This window comes from Neovison vison, chromosome 8 (assembly GCF_020171115.1).
Source record: "Neovison vison isolate M4711 chromosome 8, ASM_NN_V1, whole genome shotgun sequence".
Classification (NCBI taxonomy): Eukaryota; Metazoa; Chordata; class Mammalia; order Carnivora; family Mustelidae; genus Neogale; species Neogale vison.
This window is the reverse complement of record NC_058098.1, coordinates 26,375,238-26,392,076: the sequence shown is the minus strand read 5'-3', so window position 1 is coordinate 26,392,076 and position 16,839 is coordinate 26,375,238. Positions and strand designations below refer to the sequence as shown.

General features: G+C 46.5%; 1 protein-coding gene across 7 annotated transcripts in view; it reads right to left on the bottom strand.

Annotated features, from left to right (window-relative positions):
• Positions 1 to 16,839, bottom strand: part of BCL2L1 (BCL2 like 1) — a 50,788-nt gene that overhangs the window by 28,536 nt on the left and 5,413 nt on the right. Inside the window, exon 3 of one of the 7 annotated variants that reach the window (XM_044263283.1) lies at positions 9,896 to 10,574. The exons of the other annotated variants lie outside the window; for them this stretch is intronic. Coding sequence (XP_044119218.1) covers positions 10,473 to 10,574 — 102 coding nt within the window. The 3' untranslated portion in view covers positions 9,896 to 10,472. Of the gene's footprint in view, positions 1 to 9,895; positions 10,575 to 16,839 lie in introns of those variants that run through there. 7 annotated transcript variants of the gene reach the window in all.

Sequence of the window (16,839 nt, the reverse complement as noted above, 5' to 3'; positions counted from 1 at the left end):
CTTTTCCAGGAAGCCCTACCTGACCTTATCCAATGGCCTGGCCTTCTTTTGAGAGCCTATCTATAGGACTACCATTTATTGAACACCCCCAGGCTGCTGGGTGCACTGCCAAATGCTCTAGTGTGTTATGTAATATTCTAATGACCCAGGGAGCCATTGCCCTGGTGAAATCCGTTTTACCTGTGAAAACAGTGAAGCTGAGAGAAGCAGAGTCACAGAGCAAATAAGCCATCTGTTGTCCTACTCACTTGGCACTGAGCCATCTTTTTATTACCTTCTTCTGATTTTTTAAAAATGTATTTAATTTCTATTTTTCCTTTACGGTCACTGGGTCACAGGGCAGAGGCTGGCATCCAATAGAGCACAGTGTGGTAGAGGCTCTGCATGGAAATCTAAGTTTTTTTGTCCTCTTGACCAGACTCTAAATGCCGTAAGGCCAAAGACCACAAATAACATTTTTGTTTACTCATCCTATAGTGCTGGGCCTGGGCCTCAGACTTAAGCAGAAGAGATCAGAAGGGTCAGGAGTTCTTGCTGAGGTCACAGGGCTAAATGAAGGTGGAAGAGAGGCACTGGGGCTCTCCTGTGAATCCCTCTAGGACCCTCTGATCCTTTTGCTTGAGCAGCTTTCCAGACAGCTTTCCCCAAGAAGATGAGCCTTCCAGCTCTCTAGAAGTAGAGAGCACTGTTCCAGCCAAGCCCCTGCGGAGAGGTGGACCACCTGTACTCCATGTTCATTCTGGGGAGACTTGCAGAGCCAAAAGGAAGGGGCAATGACTTTCAGTTCCTGTTAATGTGTCTAGAAGTGGCAGCTGATTCAGCTAGATGATGTCACCTTCCCAAACCTCCTGACCAGCAGCTGAGATGGTAAAAGCAGGAAACTGGGGGATACTCAGCTGGTTAAGTCCAAACATGCCTCTGGCAAAGGCCAAAAGTAACCCCAGGCTTCGGGGACATCCTCCTGAAGATAAGCTAAGAGAGTTCTCTCAGTTGGCAAGGATAGTTAGTATCTTTTAAGACCCTTATTCCAAGATGCTTCCCCAACTCTCCTTTTGCTAAGCAGCTTTCTGCACATCCTGAACTAACAATGCTTCATTTATTCCAAAGGTGGGGCAATGGAAAGAATTCTAGTTTTAGAGCCAGACCAATATGGATGTGAATCCAGATTCTCCTGTGTACAAGCTGCAGGATCCTGGGCACAGAACTTCACCACTCCAAACTAATGTCCTCACTGGAAAAAAAAAACTGGAGCCAACAAACCACTTACCAATAGGCTGGGTAGGAGAATAAAATGAGAAAATGCATAGCGTACCTGACATGGGCTACATGTGCCAGTAAATGGAAGTTATCATCTTCACCTCCAACATTCCCAAGGGAAAACAAAGGCCCAGACTGGCTTGCCAGTGTCAGAGCTGAGTATCTGTATTGGCCCAAAGTTTGGACAAACCAAGTTCAACCCTGCCTTGCTTTTCTGTTTACAAAATCTTTGCTTCAAATCTTCCCAAGCTGGCTCTTTCTCCTTAATCTACTCTCAGGTCAAATGTCACCTCTTAGGAGAGGCTTTCCTTGATCTCCCTATATAAAGTTGCTTCCCTAGATACTCCATTACTCAGTTTCATTTTCTTTACATTGTTTAAGCTTCTGTTTGAAATCATCTTATTTGTTTTTCAGGCTAGCTATCTCCCCCACTAATGTAAGACTTCTGTGACAGCAGTGTCCTTGACTGTCTTATTCATCACAGCACCCCCAGCACTTAGCACAAGGCCTTGGCATGTAAATGGTGCCCAATAAACATTTGCTGAATCACCAAAATGAATGAATGCACATGGGATGGCCAAAGTCTGAACTGACAAATGCCCCATACTTACTCTTCTGCTGTCAGTTCAAGGTCCTGGCTCCCATTTCAGATGCTGGCACCGCTATCTGGGAATCAGTGGACCAACAGGCGGTCAGGATGGGCATCTATGTTGGGCAATGACTCATCTCCTGGGATACCACGGCTGCCGAGGAGGGCCTCGGAATCTTTCCTTGGCACCCAAGGCTCCCGCAGATCTGGCTCCAGCTGACCTTTCTGGCTTTATTACCCAAGAGGGGCCCTTCCACACATACTCCAAACTGGATCACTGCTGCTTCTGGGTCTCCTTTTGAGAGTCCATCCCAGCTGGCGCATCTTAGCTAACATGGACCCCTTGCCGCGTGCACCAGCCCTCCTTTTTCCTGACTATGGTCTAATGGTCCCTCTGCTGTGATGTGTTTCTCTTACTTGGCATTTAGCATTTATTGGTGGGTTTCACAAGATCTCTTTTCATGTGCATTATGTTGTCTCTTTCTAATTCAGTTCAAAGTGTCTTGAGAGAAGAAATGGGTCTTCAATGGCAACATCTCAGTGAATAAATCTTCTGGGGAAGAGGCTCTCTGAAACAAAGTTGGCTGGGTCCATTGAGGGGTTGGGGCAAGAGCCAGGCTCCCTACTGGACTGGTTCTTTTAGTAAATGAGAAAGAAGAGATCAAGCTGCCTTAGTCCAGGAGCTCTGCTGATGAGGTGGTGAGGGAGCCAACAAATCCTGGACTATTATATGCAGTCTGGGACAACCCCAAGGTCATGTGTGTGCTTGGATTTTATTTTATTATTATTTTAAGTAGGCTCCACCCCCAAAGTGAGGCTTGAACTCACAACCCCAAGATCAAGGGCTGCATCTCCACCAACTGAGCCAGCCAGGCATCCTGTGGTTAGATTTTTTAAAAAGGGACAAAAAACATTTTCAAGAATCTGGGCATAATTTAGTTATCAAGCATAGTAATAGTAGAAAAACTCTGCTCAGTTCAAAATGACTCACATATCCATTTTTGTGGACTTATTTTAGTTCTGGGTCTTGTTTTCTTACCTGCACTTTTCTTTCACCTGACACCCCTAGCTAAATCCTTCTAGTTACATGAATTTTCCTCAGTTGCCTCCAACTCTGTAGAACAGAATGAGGTTCCAATAAAAAATAAGAGTTGGTTTACTTTTCTTTTAAATGCTACAGTGTGGCAGGGGGGTGTCTGGGTGGCTCAGTCATTAAATGTCTACCTTCTGCTCAGGTCATGCCTGGGATAGAGCCCCGTGACAGGCTCCCTGTTCCTCAGGACACCTGCTTCTCCCTCTCCTACTCCCCCTGCTTGTGTTCCCTCTCTTGCTGTCTCTCTGTCAAATAAATGAATAATAATAATAAATAGCAGTAAATGAATAAATAAATACTGCAATGGTATACAAAAAATGGTGTTCTAAACAACTCATTATACCAATTAAAGATAAGTGACAAAAATAATGCATGTAAATCACTGAATACAGTGCTTGGCACGTAGTGACAATTCAAAAAGTGAACTGAAACAACACTCAATTCTTAATGGCTTCATTTCTCTGGGCCTCAGTTTTTTCGCATGTAAAATGAAAACAATATATCAGGTTTATTCATATATTCAATCATGCATTCCAAAATCATGTGCTGAATAGTATTTACTACCTGCAAGAAATAATTTTAGGAACTACAGATAAAATGATGAACAAACCAAAGTCCCTATAATCATGAGGCTTGTATTCCAGTAGAAGAGACCAAAAATCAAGTAAACACACAAAAGGAACATGTCAGATAGAGGTCAGTGCTATGATAAAAAACACAACCAGGCAAATGACTAGAGAACGATTTAAAAGTAGCTCAGCTACGTTAGACCAAAGGTCAAACAGAACCTCTCAGAGGAGGTGACCTGAGAGCTCAAGGGAAAGAACCAGCAAGGCATACACCAGGGTGAGCATTCTAGGTAGTGGGAACACCAACTACAAAGGCCCTCAGGCAGGGACAAATGTCACAGAAACCAGAACAGCAGAAGCCCCTGCCAGAGTACAGAGGAGGAGTGGTAGAGTGGATGGAGATGGAGAGGCAGCCAGAACCAGATCATGCAGGCCTTAAAGGACTTGATAAGGACTCAGGGTTTTATTCCAAGTGCGTGGAGAACTGTAAGCAAGAATGTGGTAAGATAAATAAATAAAATCTTTAAAAAAAAAAATGTGGTAAGATCTGAACCTGGTTTTTATTTTATTTTTAAATTGTTTTTAAGATCTTATTTGAGAGAGAGAGACACAGAGATAATGAGAGAGAGAACGAGCAGGGAGGAGAGGAAGAAGCCGTCTCCTTGCAGGAGCCCCATGGAAGGTTCGATCCCAGGACCCTGGGATCATGACCTGAGCCAAAGGCAGACGCTTAACTGACTTAGCCACCCAGGTACCCCATGAACCTGGTTTTTCTTTTTTTAAAGATTTTATTTATTTATTTGACAGAGAGAGATCACAAGCAGGCAGAGAGGCAGGCAGAGAGAGAGAGAAGGAAGCAGGCTCCCGGCTGAGCAGAGAGCTCGATGCGGGGCTCGATCCCAGGACCCTGCGATCATGACCTGAGCCGAAGGCAGGGGCTTAACCCACTGAGCCACCCAGGCGCGCCATGAACCTGGTTTTTAAAAGGCCACTTTGGCTGCAGTGCTGGGGCAGTAGTGATTTTTTTAAGGTCCCTTCCCAGCTCCAAACTTCTGATTCCTTCCCTGTCATTCCAGGCACCCACAAACCTGTTCCAAGAGCAAGAAAGATGCACCCTACTCACTCCAGAGGGCGTGAAGACGAATGGTTTCTGCCTAGGGCAGAAGTAGGGAATCTGTACCACCTTGTTCCGCAGGAGATGGAGGGAGTGGCCCAGTGAGGGAGGGGTGGGAATCCCAGTTTGGAAAACATCCCCAAGCCACCTGTATTGTTTCTGCCTCCTCTGTGGAAGTTTCTGCCAATGATACAGAGCTCTGGAATGCCCCCCCCGCCACCAACCATACACACACCCAGTCTTCCGTTTACAGAGGCACAGTTGTACTTTGCATTCCTCCCAGGATTTAGCTCAAATCTACCCTACAGGAAATGGTCGATAAAGAGCTACTGATTGATTAATGAAGACAGGGAATATTCTCAGCCATTAAGCAAATATTAATGAGTTTTATGTTGGTCTTTGGGGAGGCAAGGTGATTAAGATGGGTTTCTGGCCTTCAGTGAGGTCAGAATTCAGTAGACAGACCAAAAACCACAGACAGCTACAATGTTGGATACAAGAGTAACAGCAGCAACATTTACTGGGTCCTCATGCAGCAGGGGAACGTGGGGGCTTTGGAGCCGGCAGACCTGGGTTCAAATCACAACTTCACCAATTAGTAGCTGTGCATCTTTCGGCAAATCCCTTAAACTTCCCTATGCCTCCCCTTTCTCCTCTGTAAAATGAGAACATTAAGAGTACCTACCTCAATAGTATTGTTTTGAGAATTCCAAGAATTAATATATATGAAACACTTTAAGTGTAACTGCACAAGAAATGTTAACTATTGTTAAAGTTACGCTAACATCTGTGCTGAGTATCACATGTATGAGGAAACCCTATGAGGCACATATTATTGTCTCCATTTTTCAGAGGCTCAAAGAAGTGGGGGGAAGGTGCCCAAGATCAAACAGCTGGTACATGATGGAGCCCAGATTCAAACTCATCTGTGACTCCATAGCCCATACTTCCAGTAACAAAATGATCTCATTTTCTTAAAAAGCTCCCACCATAGTGCTCAACCCACAGCAGGGGCCCCATAAAGGGAGCTATGACTATTATTACATTGCCCTTGGAAATTTTCCAGTAGGAGTGCTGTGGAGCCCAGAGTTAGGGCTGCTTTCAACCTGAAGGGGCTCTGCCGGGTGTTCAAAGATACTAACCTGGGTATGAACTACATACAGGCTTTGCTCTGGAGTTCCATGGGTTTACTCACTGAGGCTTGGGGTACTAATTTGGAATGCCAACTTCCACCACTAAATCAGACCAGAAACTGCCCCCAGGTGCCCAGACACCTGTGTGGACAGGCAGGCAGTTTCCTCTGAGTTGACTTCTTGTCTGGCCCTATACAACTCTCAGTTTCATCACTTAGCCACCAGCCCAGGGCCTCATGCCTGCACCTGCTGACTGACCTGGTCCCAGGAGACCCTGAGCCTTAGACTCGGGCTCCCTCCCTTGACCTTGCCCCAAAGGGCCATTTCTGATGACTCCCTGAAGATTTCTTTGATATGGTAACCCCCAGGATTCCATGTGAATGTGGGTGCTATGAGCAAAGGGAAATTTTTCTAGCTGAGTAGCAGACGGAGAGTGGGCAGAACAAGGAAGGGATGTTGTTCTTGTTCTGAATCAGAGGTGAGCGTGGGGTGAGGCCCGCTGTGCCTCACAGTTTTATGTTGAAGCAGTGCTCATCCTAGCTGGGTCAGGCTTCCCACTCAGCAGTCCAGCCTAGGTTGGCAAGGACATCTGAGATTAGGAGTTAATTAATACTCATTTCTACTTCCCATCTGAATCATACTCAGAATTCTGGCCTTGTCTGGTAATTTGACTGCTGAAGGCAACCAATGGCTTAATGTCACTGAACACTCAGCCACCAACTGCTAGGCTGAACAGTAGTTGATAGCAGTGAATGAGACAGTTTTCAGCCTCAATAAGCTCAGAGTACCTTACTTTAGTCCTTCTCCCAGCAGTTCTGTGAAAAGAATATTATTTCCATTTGACAGATGTTGAGACTTAAAAAACTAAACTGTCCAAATTCATGAAGCCAGATAAGTGAGAGAACTACCTATCACTTCCACTCAAAAAATGTAGGTTGAATGAATGAATGACACAGCTATGACTGTGACCTCCTCAGTCAAGGAGCTGCAAAAAAACCAAATATTTATAGTTCTCAAAGTGCTTTTTCATCTATCATCTCCCTGAGTCTCACAGCTAGCCCACGAGGGAGGCAAGGCGGGTGTTATCTTTCTACAACAGATGAGGCAACAGGCAGAGCTTGGGCAAGAACCTTATGGCCACACAGCAAACAAGGAGTGAAGCCATTCTGGAGAAACTCAAGAGTCCTCAGAATACCTCGTTTAATCATTCAAGCACGTGGCATGCACCTACTAAGTGTAGCTATGCTCCTATGTACTTTATTATTTTTTAAAGATTTTATTTTATTTTTTAAAAGATTCTTTTGTGTGTGTGTGTGTGAGAGACAGACAGACAGACAGAGCAGGGGGAGGAGTGGGGGTGGCGGGGAGAAGAAAGAATCTCGAGTAGATCCTGCGCTGAACTCACAGCCTTGATGCGGGGCTCAATCTCACGACCATGAGATCATGACCAGAGCTGAAACCAAGAGTCGGACACTTAACTGACTGTGCCACCCAGGCACCCCCGAGAGATTTTACCTTTAAGTCTCTACATCCAACACGGGGCTAGAACTTACAACCCTGAGGACGAAGAGTCACATGCTCTACCAACTAAGCTAGCGAGGCGCCCCAAGTCATGTGTGTTTTAATGTTCAACTCACTAAGTCTTCCACTTAGTTGACAATAATGACTGAGTGCTTTGTATGTTCTAGGTTCTGTGGCAGGTTCTAGGGACACAGCAGTAAATAAAGCAGAGGAGATCATCTCTGCCCTCTTGGAGGCACTTGGCAAAGATCGAAGAAAATATGCCCTATTGCCAAATGCCAGGTCAGCAACACTCAATGTGTACAAAGCATGACTTGGGGCACTTGTGGAGGAGGTGGAGGGCAAGGTTATGGGCCACAGGGCTCAGCTTCAGGAATCCTAAAATCTCCAAGCTCTTGGTTCAAAGGGTATCCACATACTCTCTCAGCCTAAAAGTTTGCTCTTAGAGAGTAGCTCCAACAGCAATCACAACAACTTGGTCACCTGTAATAGATAACAACAGCAGTAGTAGAGGCCATCATACTGAGTAACTACTATATGCCAGGCTCCATGCTAAGTGTTACATGTATCCTACCAGTTACTTTCATGCTCCCAAGAATCTTTCAAGAAAAGCACTAAAGGCAGCCTTTTCTGCCTATGGGACCTGTCCCAGGGCTTTAATAAAACCACCTTTACACACACACACACACACACACACACACACATCTCTTTTTTATAGAAGAGGAAACTAAGGTTAGGGGAGACTAAGTAATTTGTCCAAGGAAAGCTACAGAGCAAGTAGGATTCAGTAATTGGTTTGGCAAATTTTGTACCTAACTCTTAATTGATGGAATTTATTCTAGGGAGGCCATGGAGAGGCAGACACCAGGAATAACAGGAATAGCTACTGCCTAGAAGGGCTGGAGCCTCCAGAGCCCCCAAGAGAGTCTTCCTCACCGCCCTCCATCAAGTCTGAAGATCATACAGATGAGAAGGTAAAGATGGGTAGGTATCCTCAAGCTATTTCTAAGGCAATAGGAGTTTTCTCTCTCCCCCCACTAAACCTCCAGGGAAGAAGTCTGTGACCTCTATTTGTCACCCATCAACCCCCCAGAGACAGACAGAGGTCGGCATGGATGGGGGCAGGGCACTCTTTTCTGCCTGGGACGAGGTAGGTGAGGGGCACATCAGAGAACAAGGGAGAAGCCTGACTGGACAAGAAATTTATACATGTGATATGGTGCCATGTCCTTCACATGGAACCCACTTGGGGGAATGTCAGGACACGTTTTGGACCCAGGAAGCCTCAGAGAGAAGAGACCAGTACAGCCCTAAACTGCAAGCTAAGCTAACAATTTCTAAGCACTGTAACTAGGTCATCAGGTTCCTAGAGAAGCCAGCTGTGGCTGGGGGATGGGGAGGGAAATTTTGTAGTCTACCAAGATCCCTACTTCCCTTCAGGCCCCGCCCTCTCTGAAATCTGCACCTGCTTCCAAACTGACCCCTTCCCCCAGCTGGGCCCAGCTGTCAACGGCTCCCAAAGCCCTGCCCCTGCCTTCCCTGGGACAGAACCACAGGGGTTGCTTGAACGGGAGGTATCTTATTGCCACCTGAGCCCTTCAGAAAGGGAACTGTAGGACAGGAAAGGAGTGGCCTCTCCTGGTGGTATTTCTTGCTCCATGAGGGCAGCAAGAAAGTTGGGCCCCTTTGGGCCTACCTAGGGTACCTTCCTGGCATTGTTGCCACAGGTGGCAGGAGACAGGTGATGTTTACCCTGCTGAGACAAGACTTGCCAAAAGGCTTCAATCAAGTCTTTGAATCTGCACCTGGCCCAGAGCCCCAAAATAACAACCAGGGCAGTCTACCTGATCCACAGGTCGCAGGTGCCTCTGGCTTTTATCTCCGTGCAGTTCTGCCTGCTGTGCCCCAGCTGGAAAGGGATTCTCTTTCCCAGAAGTTACGGGAGACCTGGAGGCATCCCTCCAGAGTTGGGCCTCTCCTCACTGGCCCCATCTGTACTGTCAACTATCCCCACCCCTCTGCCCTGAAGCCTCTACCATTAGTCACTGCTCCCTTTTTCCTGACCAGCATTACTGAAAACTCAGACCCTTTTCAGCCAGTCTGCCTTCTCACTGCCTCCCAAATGCATCATACACTTTCTACCCACCAGATCTGCCTGGGTGGTTCTTACCTCCCGAGGCTGCCCTTGTCACACTCTTTCTACCTACCGAAAACCTTCCAATGGTCCACATCTTCCTAATACTGATGCCTAACACAGACTGAGTATACTACACCAGGCACTATGCTAGGTGGGCTACAGGGTCACTCTCTCACTCATTCAATATGCGCTCCTATGTGTCTCCTATGTAAGCACTTTGCTAGATGCTAGGGATGAAGGAAAAAAAGAGACAAAACCCCTAAACTCTGGGAGCTTAGATTTTACTAGAGGAGACAGACAGTAAATCTTTTAAAATCTTTTAAAAAGATTTTATTTATTTGACAGACAGAGATCACAATTAGGCAGAGAGAGGGAGGGAGGGGGAAGCAGGCTCCCCACGGAGCAGAGAGCCTGATGCAGGGCTGGATCCCAGGACCCTGAGATCATGACCTGAGCTGAAGGCAGAGGCCCAATCCACTGACCCAGTCAGGCGCCCCGAGAGGTGATATTTAAATTGAGACCTAAATGGTAAGAGGACGGTCCTGATCAAATCTAGAGAACAGTGATCCAGGCTGAAGAAACACAGCATGCCTATGAGAAAGAGATTGCTATCATCTTTGTTAAGGGATGACTATTATCTTCCTTTTACAGATGGGGAAACTGAGGACTCAGTGTGAACTGTTCAAAGCTACACTGCTGAGAAAGCTATTATTCAAGCCTTGGGTGATCTTTCCCTTTCCTGACACTTTCCACTATTGGCACAGAAAAGTGTCTGGGCTGGTGATGCAGTTGGCAAGGGAGAAGGTGCATACTGACGATGCAGCCCGAGACACAGGCCTTGAGACAGAGTCATCAACTGGAGAGCTGATGGTGGAAGTGGAATGGTTTGGCAGAGGTCCAGGGCACCTGTGGGATGCAGCCAGCGCGTCTGTCTTCTTCTACTTCTGGAAACTATACCACAGACATGGCACAGTTTGCCTGGAGTGTTTCAGGTCTATTCCTCCTGCTGCAAATGAGTTTGCTTCCTTAGGGACAGAGACATTTTTGTCACCTAACCTGCTAATAATAACCCTTCATGTTCACTGAGCAGATGCTGGCTGAGCCCTTACCCAACCTCAGGCCGTGTGCCAGGAACTCGGGGTAAAATAAGCCAGTCCGGACCTGCGAAGAAGCAATGACACAGTGGCTTGAGGTTAGGCTTTGGCACCAAATACATCTGAGTGCAAGACCCAGACCTGCCTCTTGTAAGGTATGTTAGTGTAGGCATGTTAGAGAGCCTCTGGAAGCTCTGGATTCTCTGTCTTGACACAGCTGTGAGGATCAAACAAGATGATTATGTCAAGGGCATAAACACAGTTCTTGGCACAGAGCAAACACTCAACACACAGTATCTGTTATCATTACTAGAAAATACTTCTGCATTTCACTTTCTTGCTTACTCTGATGGGCTCATTTAAGGGTGAGAATTTGAAGCTGATATGCCTAGTACTACACCACAAGCAAGCAAACAAGCTAAACTTCAAATCTGAGTCCAGACTTTTACTCATGGGTGTATGGAAGGCGATCAATACACACCAACCATAATGAACCTTGTTCATTGTAAGGTGTGTCTTGCAACAGAGGGGGTGGATGGGTGACACATATAGGCTGATTCAGATGGCAGAAGGATACCAATAAGGCCCAAGGTATGTGGAAACAGTCCACTGAGGGACAGGACCCAGATCCACTCACCACAGTATCCACAGGATCCCCAGCACTTGGCACATACAAAGCCTGCACCAGTATTTGCTGATTTAACAAATGAAACACAACTCTGAGAACAGCTCCAAGAGATGAACAGCCTTAGGGAAGACAGGCATGGTCAATAACACTGCACTCAAAGTCAGAACACGGATCCTAAGTCTGACTCTGCCATTTACTGTGGAACAAGCCCGCTTGCCTTAGTTTCCTCCCTAAAATGGGACTGAATGTACCCACCTCACCTACTCGAAATGATGAATACAAAGGAGCCTGGTAAATTATTAAAAGGCATCCACACTCACATAATAGTTACTATCACCATGCTACAGACTACTAAGGCAGTAAAGTGTTGAAGGTGTCATCTTGAATATGAATCCCAGATTGCCTTGGTATTAATTAGCTTACAAGGCCCTGAGCACATGTCATTTTTCTCTGAGCCTCAGTTTTCTCACCCGTAGAATGACGATAATCTTTTGGGTTTTAAAGGAGGGTAGAGATAAAGAACACAGGCTTTGGAGTAAGGCAGTCTTGGTTTCAAATCCTGCTAACTAAGCCCTCCAAATCTCATGTCCTATAATGATCAAATTGTTGGGAGTGTAACACAGAGATCATGTTGGTAAAAGGCCTGTCATGTAAGTGGCCCTGGATAAACGCTCACCATCACCTAGCTAGTACAGTGAAGGGGAAAGGGCAGAGCGCAGTATTTGAAAGTGGGAGCCTGTAAGTGACTATGCCGCTTACTAAACGTGCTACCTTGCATAAGTTGTTTAACCTCTACCTCAGTTTCCTCATTTGCAAAATGGGATAACTTCAAAGTGCTGCTAGGTGAATGGAATAAATAATGTAAAGCACTTTGAACAATGCCTGGCATAGAGTAAGCACTTGATAAATGTTAGGTACTATTAATAGTAATGTTAACAATAATATTAATCACCAAGTGGAATAAGAGGGAGGAACTGTTTAATCCTGGGATGTGGGCATCCCACGGAGTAACTCCAGGGAAGCGCTTGGACAGCTGTTTGTAGGCAAGCTTTCAGCCTCTGAGAGAAAGGCTCTTCCATAGAAAGGACAGGAGACTGGGGGGTTCCTGAGCTAAAATCCCAGTCCTGCTGACCAGGAGGCCAGCCTCTGGGGAGGCAAGTCAGGCTCCTTGGAAGGGACACTGTGTTCCTGGCTCCGCCTGACCGGGGGAACAAAGGCACGTGTGTGTGGCCAGGGAGGAGGGAGGGGAATGTTTCCCTTTCAAGAGCGGAACAAAGGATCTGAGGCATAGTTGAATGCGTTCCAATCCCCTCCCAAGCTAGCTCCCATTCCTCAGATGATTGTCCAACAAGGTTTTCAACCTTTCTAGCTTCCTCCAGAAAGGTGAAGGGGGGAGAGGCAGCCCCACTTCACTCTATCCTCTGTCATCAGTCTCCAAGAGGCAGGATTTACATGTGCCAAACCTCCAAGATCTCCCTAAGGAGTCTCCATCCTGTGCGGGAGGGTGGGGGTGGGGCAGGGGGGTGGGGTGGGGACCTCTGAGGGAACTCAAGGTTAATGGATGATACAAGGCACTGCAAGTGACAAGCTTAATGTTCCTCTAGGGGGAGTCCCAGACTGAAACTGCTACTGAGTGATAGAGCCATGAAGAGAGCTCAGGAGTTCTGACCAGGCCCCCAGTACGGGATGGGGGAAAAGCCTGACAGAACTAAGTGGAAATGTATTTTCATATCTTAAAGGGATGATCAAGGGCTGGAGAGAGAAGCTAGGTGAAGGGTCAACAGGGAGAGAGAAAGAAAGTAACTGACAAGAGGAAAGGGAGGGACATGTCCAAAAAAAGCAGTTTGTGGGGGGGGGGGCCTTTAGGGACACGACTTTCCAGTTTCTACACTCTCGCCAGCAGCCAGCAGGAATCGGCTGCAGGGTTGGGACAGGAAGCAGTCCATGGAAGTCATTGCAATGGCATTTCCTGAAGAGCGAGAGAAAAACCTCTAGTTCCGAGGGGAGCTCTGGAGTCTGCCCAAAAAGCCCTGTAGCTTAGAGCTAGCTTGTGAGGCTCCAGCTTGGACTGGGAGTCTCATCAGGGATGGAACCAAGTACCAGAAGGTCCCAACGGCAGTTTCTTTCTGCAAAAACACTATTTGCAAAAATCAATATGTAATAAACGGGAAGCTAGAAGGAGCCCTAGGATGCGGTGGCTGTTTACTGCTAATATGTACAGTCACTGTTCTGAAAGCCTTAAGACATGGATTAACTCACTGAGTCTTCAGAACAAGGCACTATTACGATGGTCATTTACAAGTTAAAAGACTTGCCCAAGGTCACACAGCAAAAGAGTGATCAAGTGCAGATCTGAAAATCCAAGCCCTGCATCTTCCCCCTGATGTGTGACCTTGGCAAGCCATTTCACCTTTCCGAGCCTGCCTTCCCTCCTGCTCACCTCCCTGGATGGCTGTAGGCATCAAAAAGGCATGATGGATATGAAAGCGCTTTCTGAGCTGTAAAGTACTACATAAATGTGGTTTATTATTATTGAAGGGTCCCTCAGAAACCACCCTACGTTTACACTGGGATTATTTAATTTTTGTAGTTAAAGTATAGCTGTTGATAGAAAAGAGACATTCTTAAATGTAACTAATGTGAAACTGGGCCTTAATGGAGGAACTGGCCTGGGGGTGAAGTGAGTCGGCTAAGGCAAGACAACGAGTCTGAGCAGACTGACAGCAGAACAGGAATCCCAAGACCAGTGCTTATACCACTATGACATAGGAACATCAAGAGCTCCTGCCATGACGAACACTGCTGGGACCTGTCTGCCTTGAAGATGTGTTGGAGGGGCACGCAGTCCAAAAAAGAGAATGGATGTTGAATGGGTTTCTGATACGAGTTCTGTGATGAAGATGGTAAGAATTATGATACCAACATACGCCAGGCTCTACACATCACAGGCATGCCTCATTAGGTCTTTGCCATGACCTGATGAAGCAAGTATTATTTGCCCCAAGGTCACACAGCTTGATGTGGGTGAGCTAGGACCTAGGCCTGACAAGCTGCAGTTACTCAGACTGAACTACTGCTAGAATGGAGGACCATTCAGGATACCAAATTCAAAGAGAATTATCCCTAAAGAACATTTAACTTATTTAGACTTGATTTCATGACCTCTAGGTGGTTAAAAAATGTGGCTTCCATCAATACACCTTGTGTAAGCCTGGCTGTGTTCTCTAGTCACTTCTTACTACTTCCACCTCAGCCTCCTGGTTAAACCACTCTTCTTTCTCACCTGGCAGGTGCACCAGCCTTGTCACTGGTTCCTCCTGGCTGCAGCCCTTGCAGAATTCAGATCACTTCACCCCTGCTGCAAACTCTCTCCAGGCCTCTCTCTCATTCATCCACAGCCAAGTCCTCAGCATGGTCTATAACACCCTGCGCGATCTGGCCTTTGGCCACCTCTCCCCTCTCAGTCCCAACCACTTTTCCTCTTGCACATTCTTCAGGTCTTGACTCAAACACTAACTGTCGGTGATACCCATCTCTCAAAACTGCAGTTCCACCTCCCTTGCAAGGCATGACCCTAACCCACTTTATTTTCTTCAGAGTGCTTATTATCACCTGATGATATTTTATATATGTGATACATGCTTATTGTGTATTTCTCCCCACTGGACTGTGAGCTTCACAAGGATGGAATCTTAATTTTGTTTAAGGCAATAGTACCCCTAATACCTAGGACAGCCTGGACATAGGAACTCAAAAAATATCGTTTGACTCAATGACTGAATGATCAGGTCAGTGAAAATTCCCATTACTGTTATTCTGGTTTGGTAACTGTCTGTTTCTTCAGAAATTTGGTGGGCATCTCTTTCATTAGGAACCTGCTATGCCCAAGACCTCTGCTCTGTGCTGAGGAAGCAAGTGTGGACAAATGCGGACTCTACCTTCAGGAAATTCCTAAAATCTGGTAGAGATTTAATAGTGTGAAAAATGTCTTCTTTATACTAAGTTCATACTACCAACGTTACTTTCACTTATCCAAGTTTTGTTGGGTTCTCTACCAATAAAAAAGGCACAGCCCCTCTTCCTCCAGATATTTGAAACTGGTGATCATAATCTCTTGAGTCTTCTCTTCCCCAGGCTGAACAAAAAGACCCAGTGGATTGTCTGACTCAGGTCTGCCAACTGGGAATGGGGAAGAAAGACTGTCGGCTGGAGGAACAGAACAGAAGCTGCTCCAGGAGCAGAGTGACTCCTTCAACAAGAAAGGAGGTGTCTCTAGGGAGGACTCTCTGGAATTAGGTTGGGCGTGGGGGTAGGGACACGGCCCTGCTAATTAAGACAGTAGGAGACTATACTTCTGTCAAAGAGCAGCTCACTGAGAATTACTCCTAAATCCATCCATGCCAAACCCAGACAAGACCACGGTTGCTGAACGAAACCCCATGATGGAAGGCTGAGGACGTTGGAAAATGCTGAAGCCCACTGGCCTCAAGACAGATACTTGCTGGGGAAAGGACAGCTGACAACCACTGCTTCCTGCAGCCCAAACAAATCTGGTGACTGCCCACACAAAAGTCAAGAAAACCCTCTGGGTTCTGTTGGGACCCCCTGAAAAAACACCTGGGTAATTTTCTACCAGAAGCTGAAGGGCTCTATGGGGCCACTGGGGAAATTAGTCCCAGGACGTTTGGAAAAACCTGTGATGGTGACAGAGTTCCAAGAGCAACCTCAAATGTACATGCAGAAGAACTGAGTGTTTGAGGTGGAGTCCCTCACACATTTCTACCTCACTTTGGGACCTGAATGAGATTACTAAAAATTTCCACGTTTGGGGTTTCTAATGGGGTTTCCCCAAGATAACCGCAGAATTGCCAACAGCTGCTGAGATCTACAAAGGTCACTGAGGTGCTTCAGCTGACATATACCCACGACAAAGAAGCCAGAATAGGCAAGAAAAAACCTACAAGATCTAGAAGACCACAGAACCATGCAGCCTGGTAAAGGCCAAATTATGTTTCCTCTCTCCATACAACAGTTCATTGCTCTCGACAATGGTTTTCCATCAAGCTAAGGGGTTTCCCAGGGGCTGCGATCCCAAAATGCCTTGCCACCTGGGTCCTCACCCTAAAATTGTCCACATTCCCATTGGAAAGCCCCCAAAACACTCTGTCCCTACAGAGAAGATCGTATCACATTTCATTCTAGATGAGTATCTCAGGAGTTGGCTTTGTTTCTTGAGAGACTCTGGGGCCAAAGTTCAGTCTTCTGAGGCAGATGGTCCACTCATTAAAACAAGTGCTTCCACCCTACAATTAAGGCCCAGGAAGGGCTTTTGTTCTAGATTCTTTACTAGAGTCAAGCTCTGGCAGGTGGCTGTCATTATTCTATTTTACAGGTAGGAGAGATGGATGAACGAGACACAAACAGGTTCAGCATCTTGCTAGGTGACTCCAGGCAGGCAGTGGTGTGGCTACATGTGGAATTCCAGTCCTTGGAGCTCACCCACAATCAAGAAGATATAGCCAAAGCAGGCCACCTCCCCCCCACAAGCACATGATTCTTATCTACTGGCCGGGCCTGAGAGGGTTTAACAACGAAAGAACTGACAAGAAGGTCACTCTGACTGGGCAAAAACCCTGATGCCTTTACCAACAACAGAATCTGAGGCTACTACACACATACCCTGGGGAACCTGCTACTACCAACA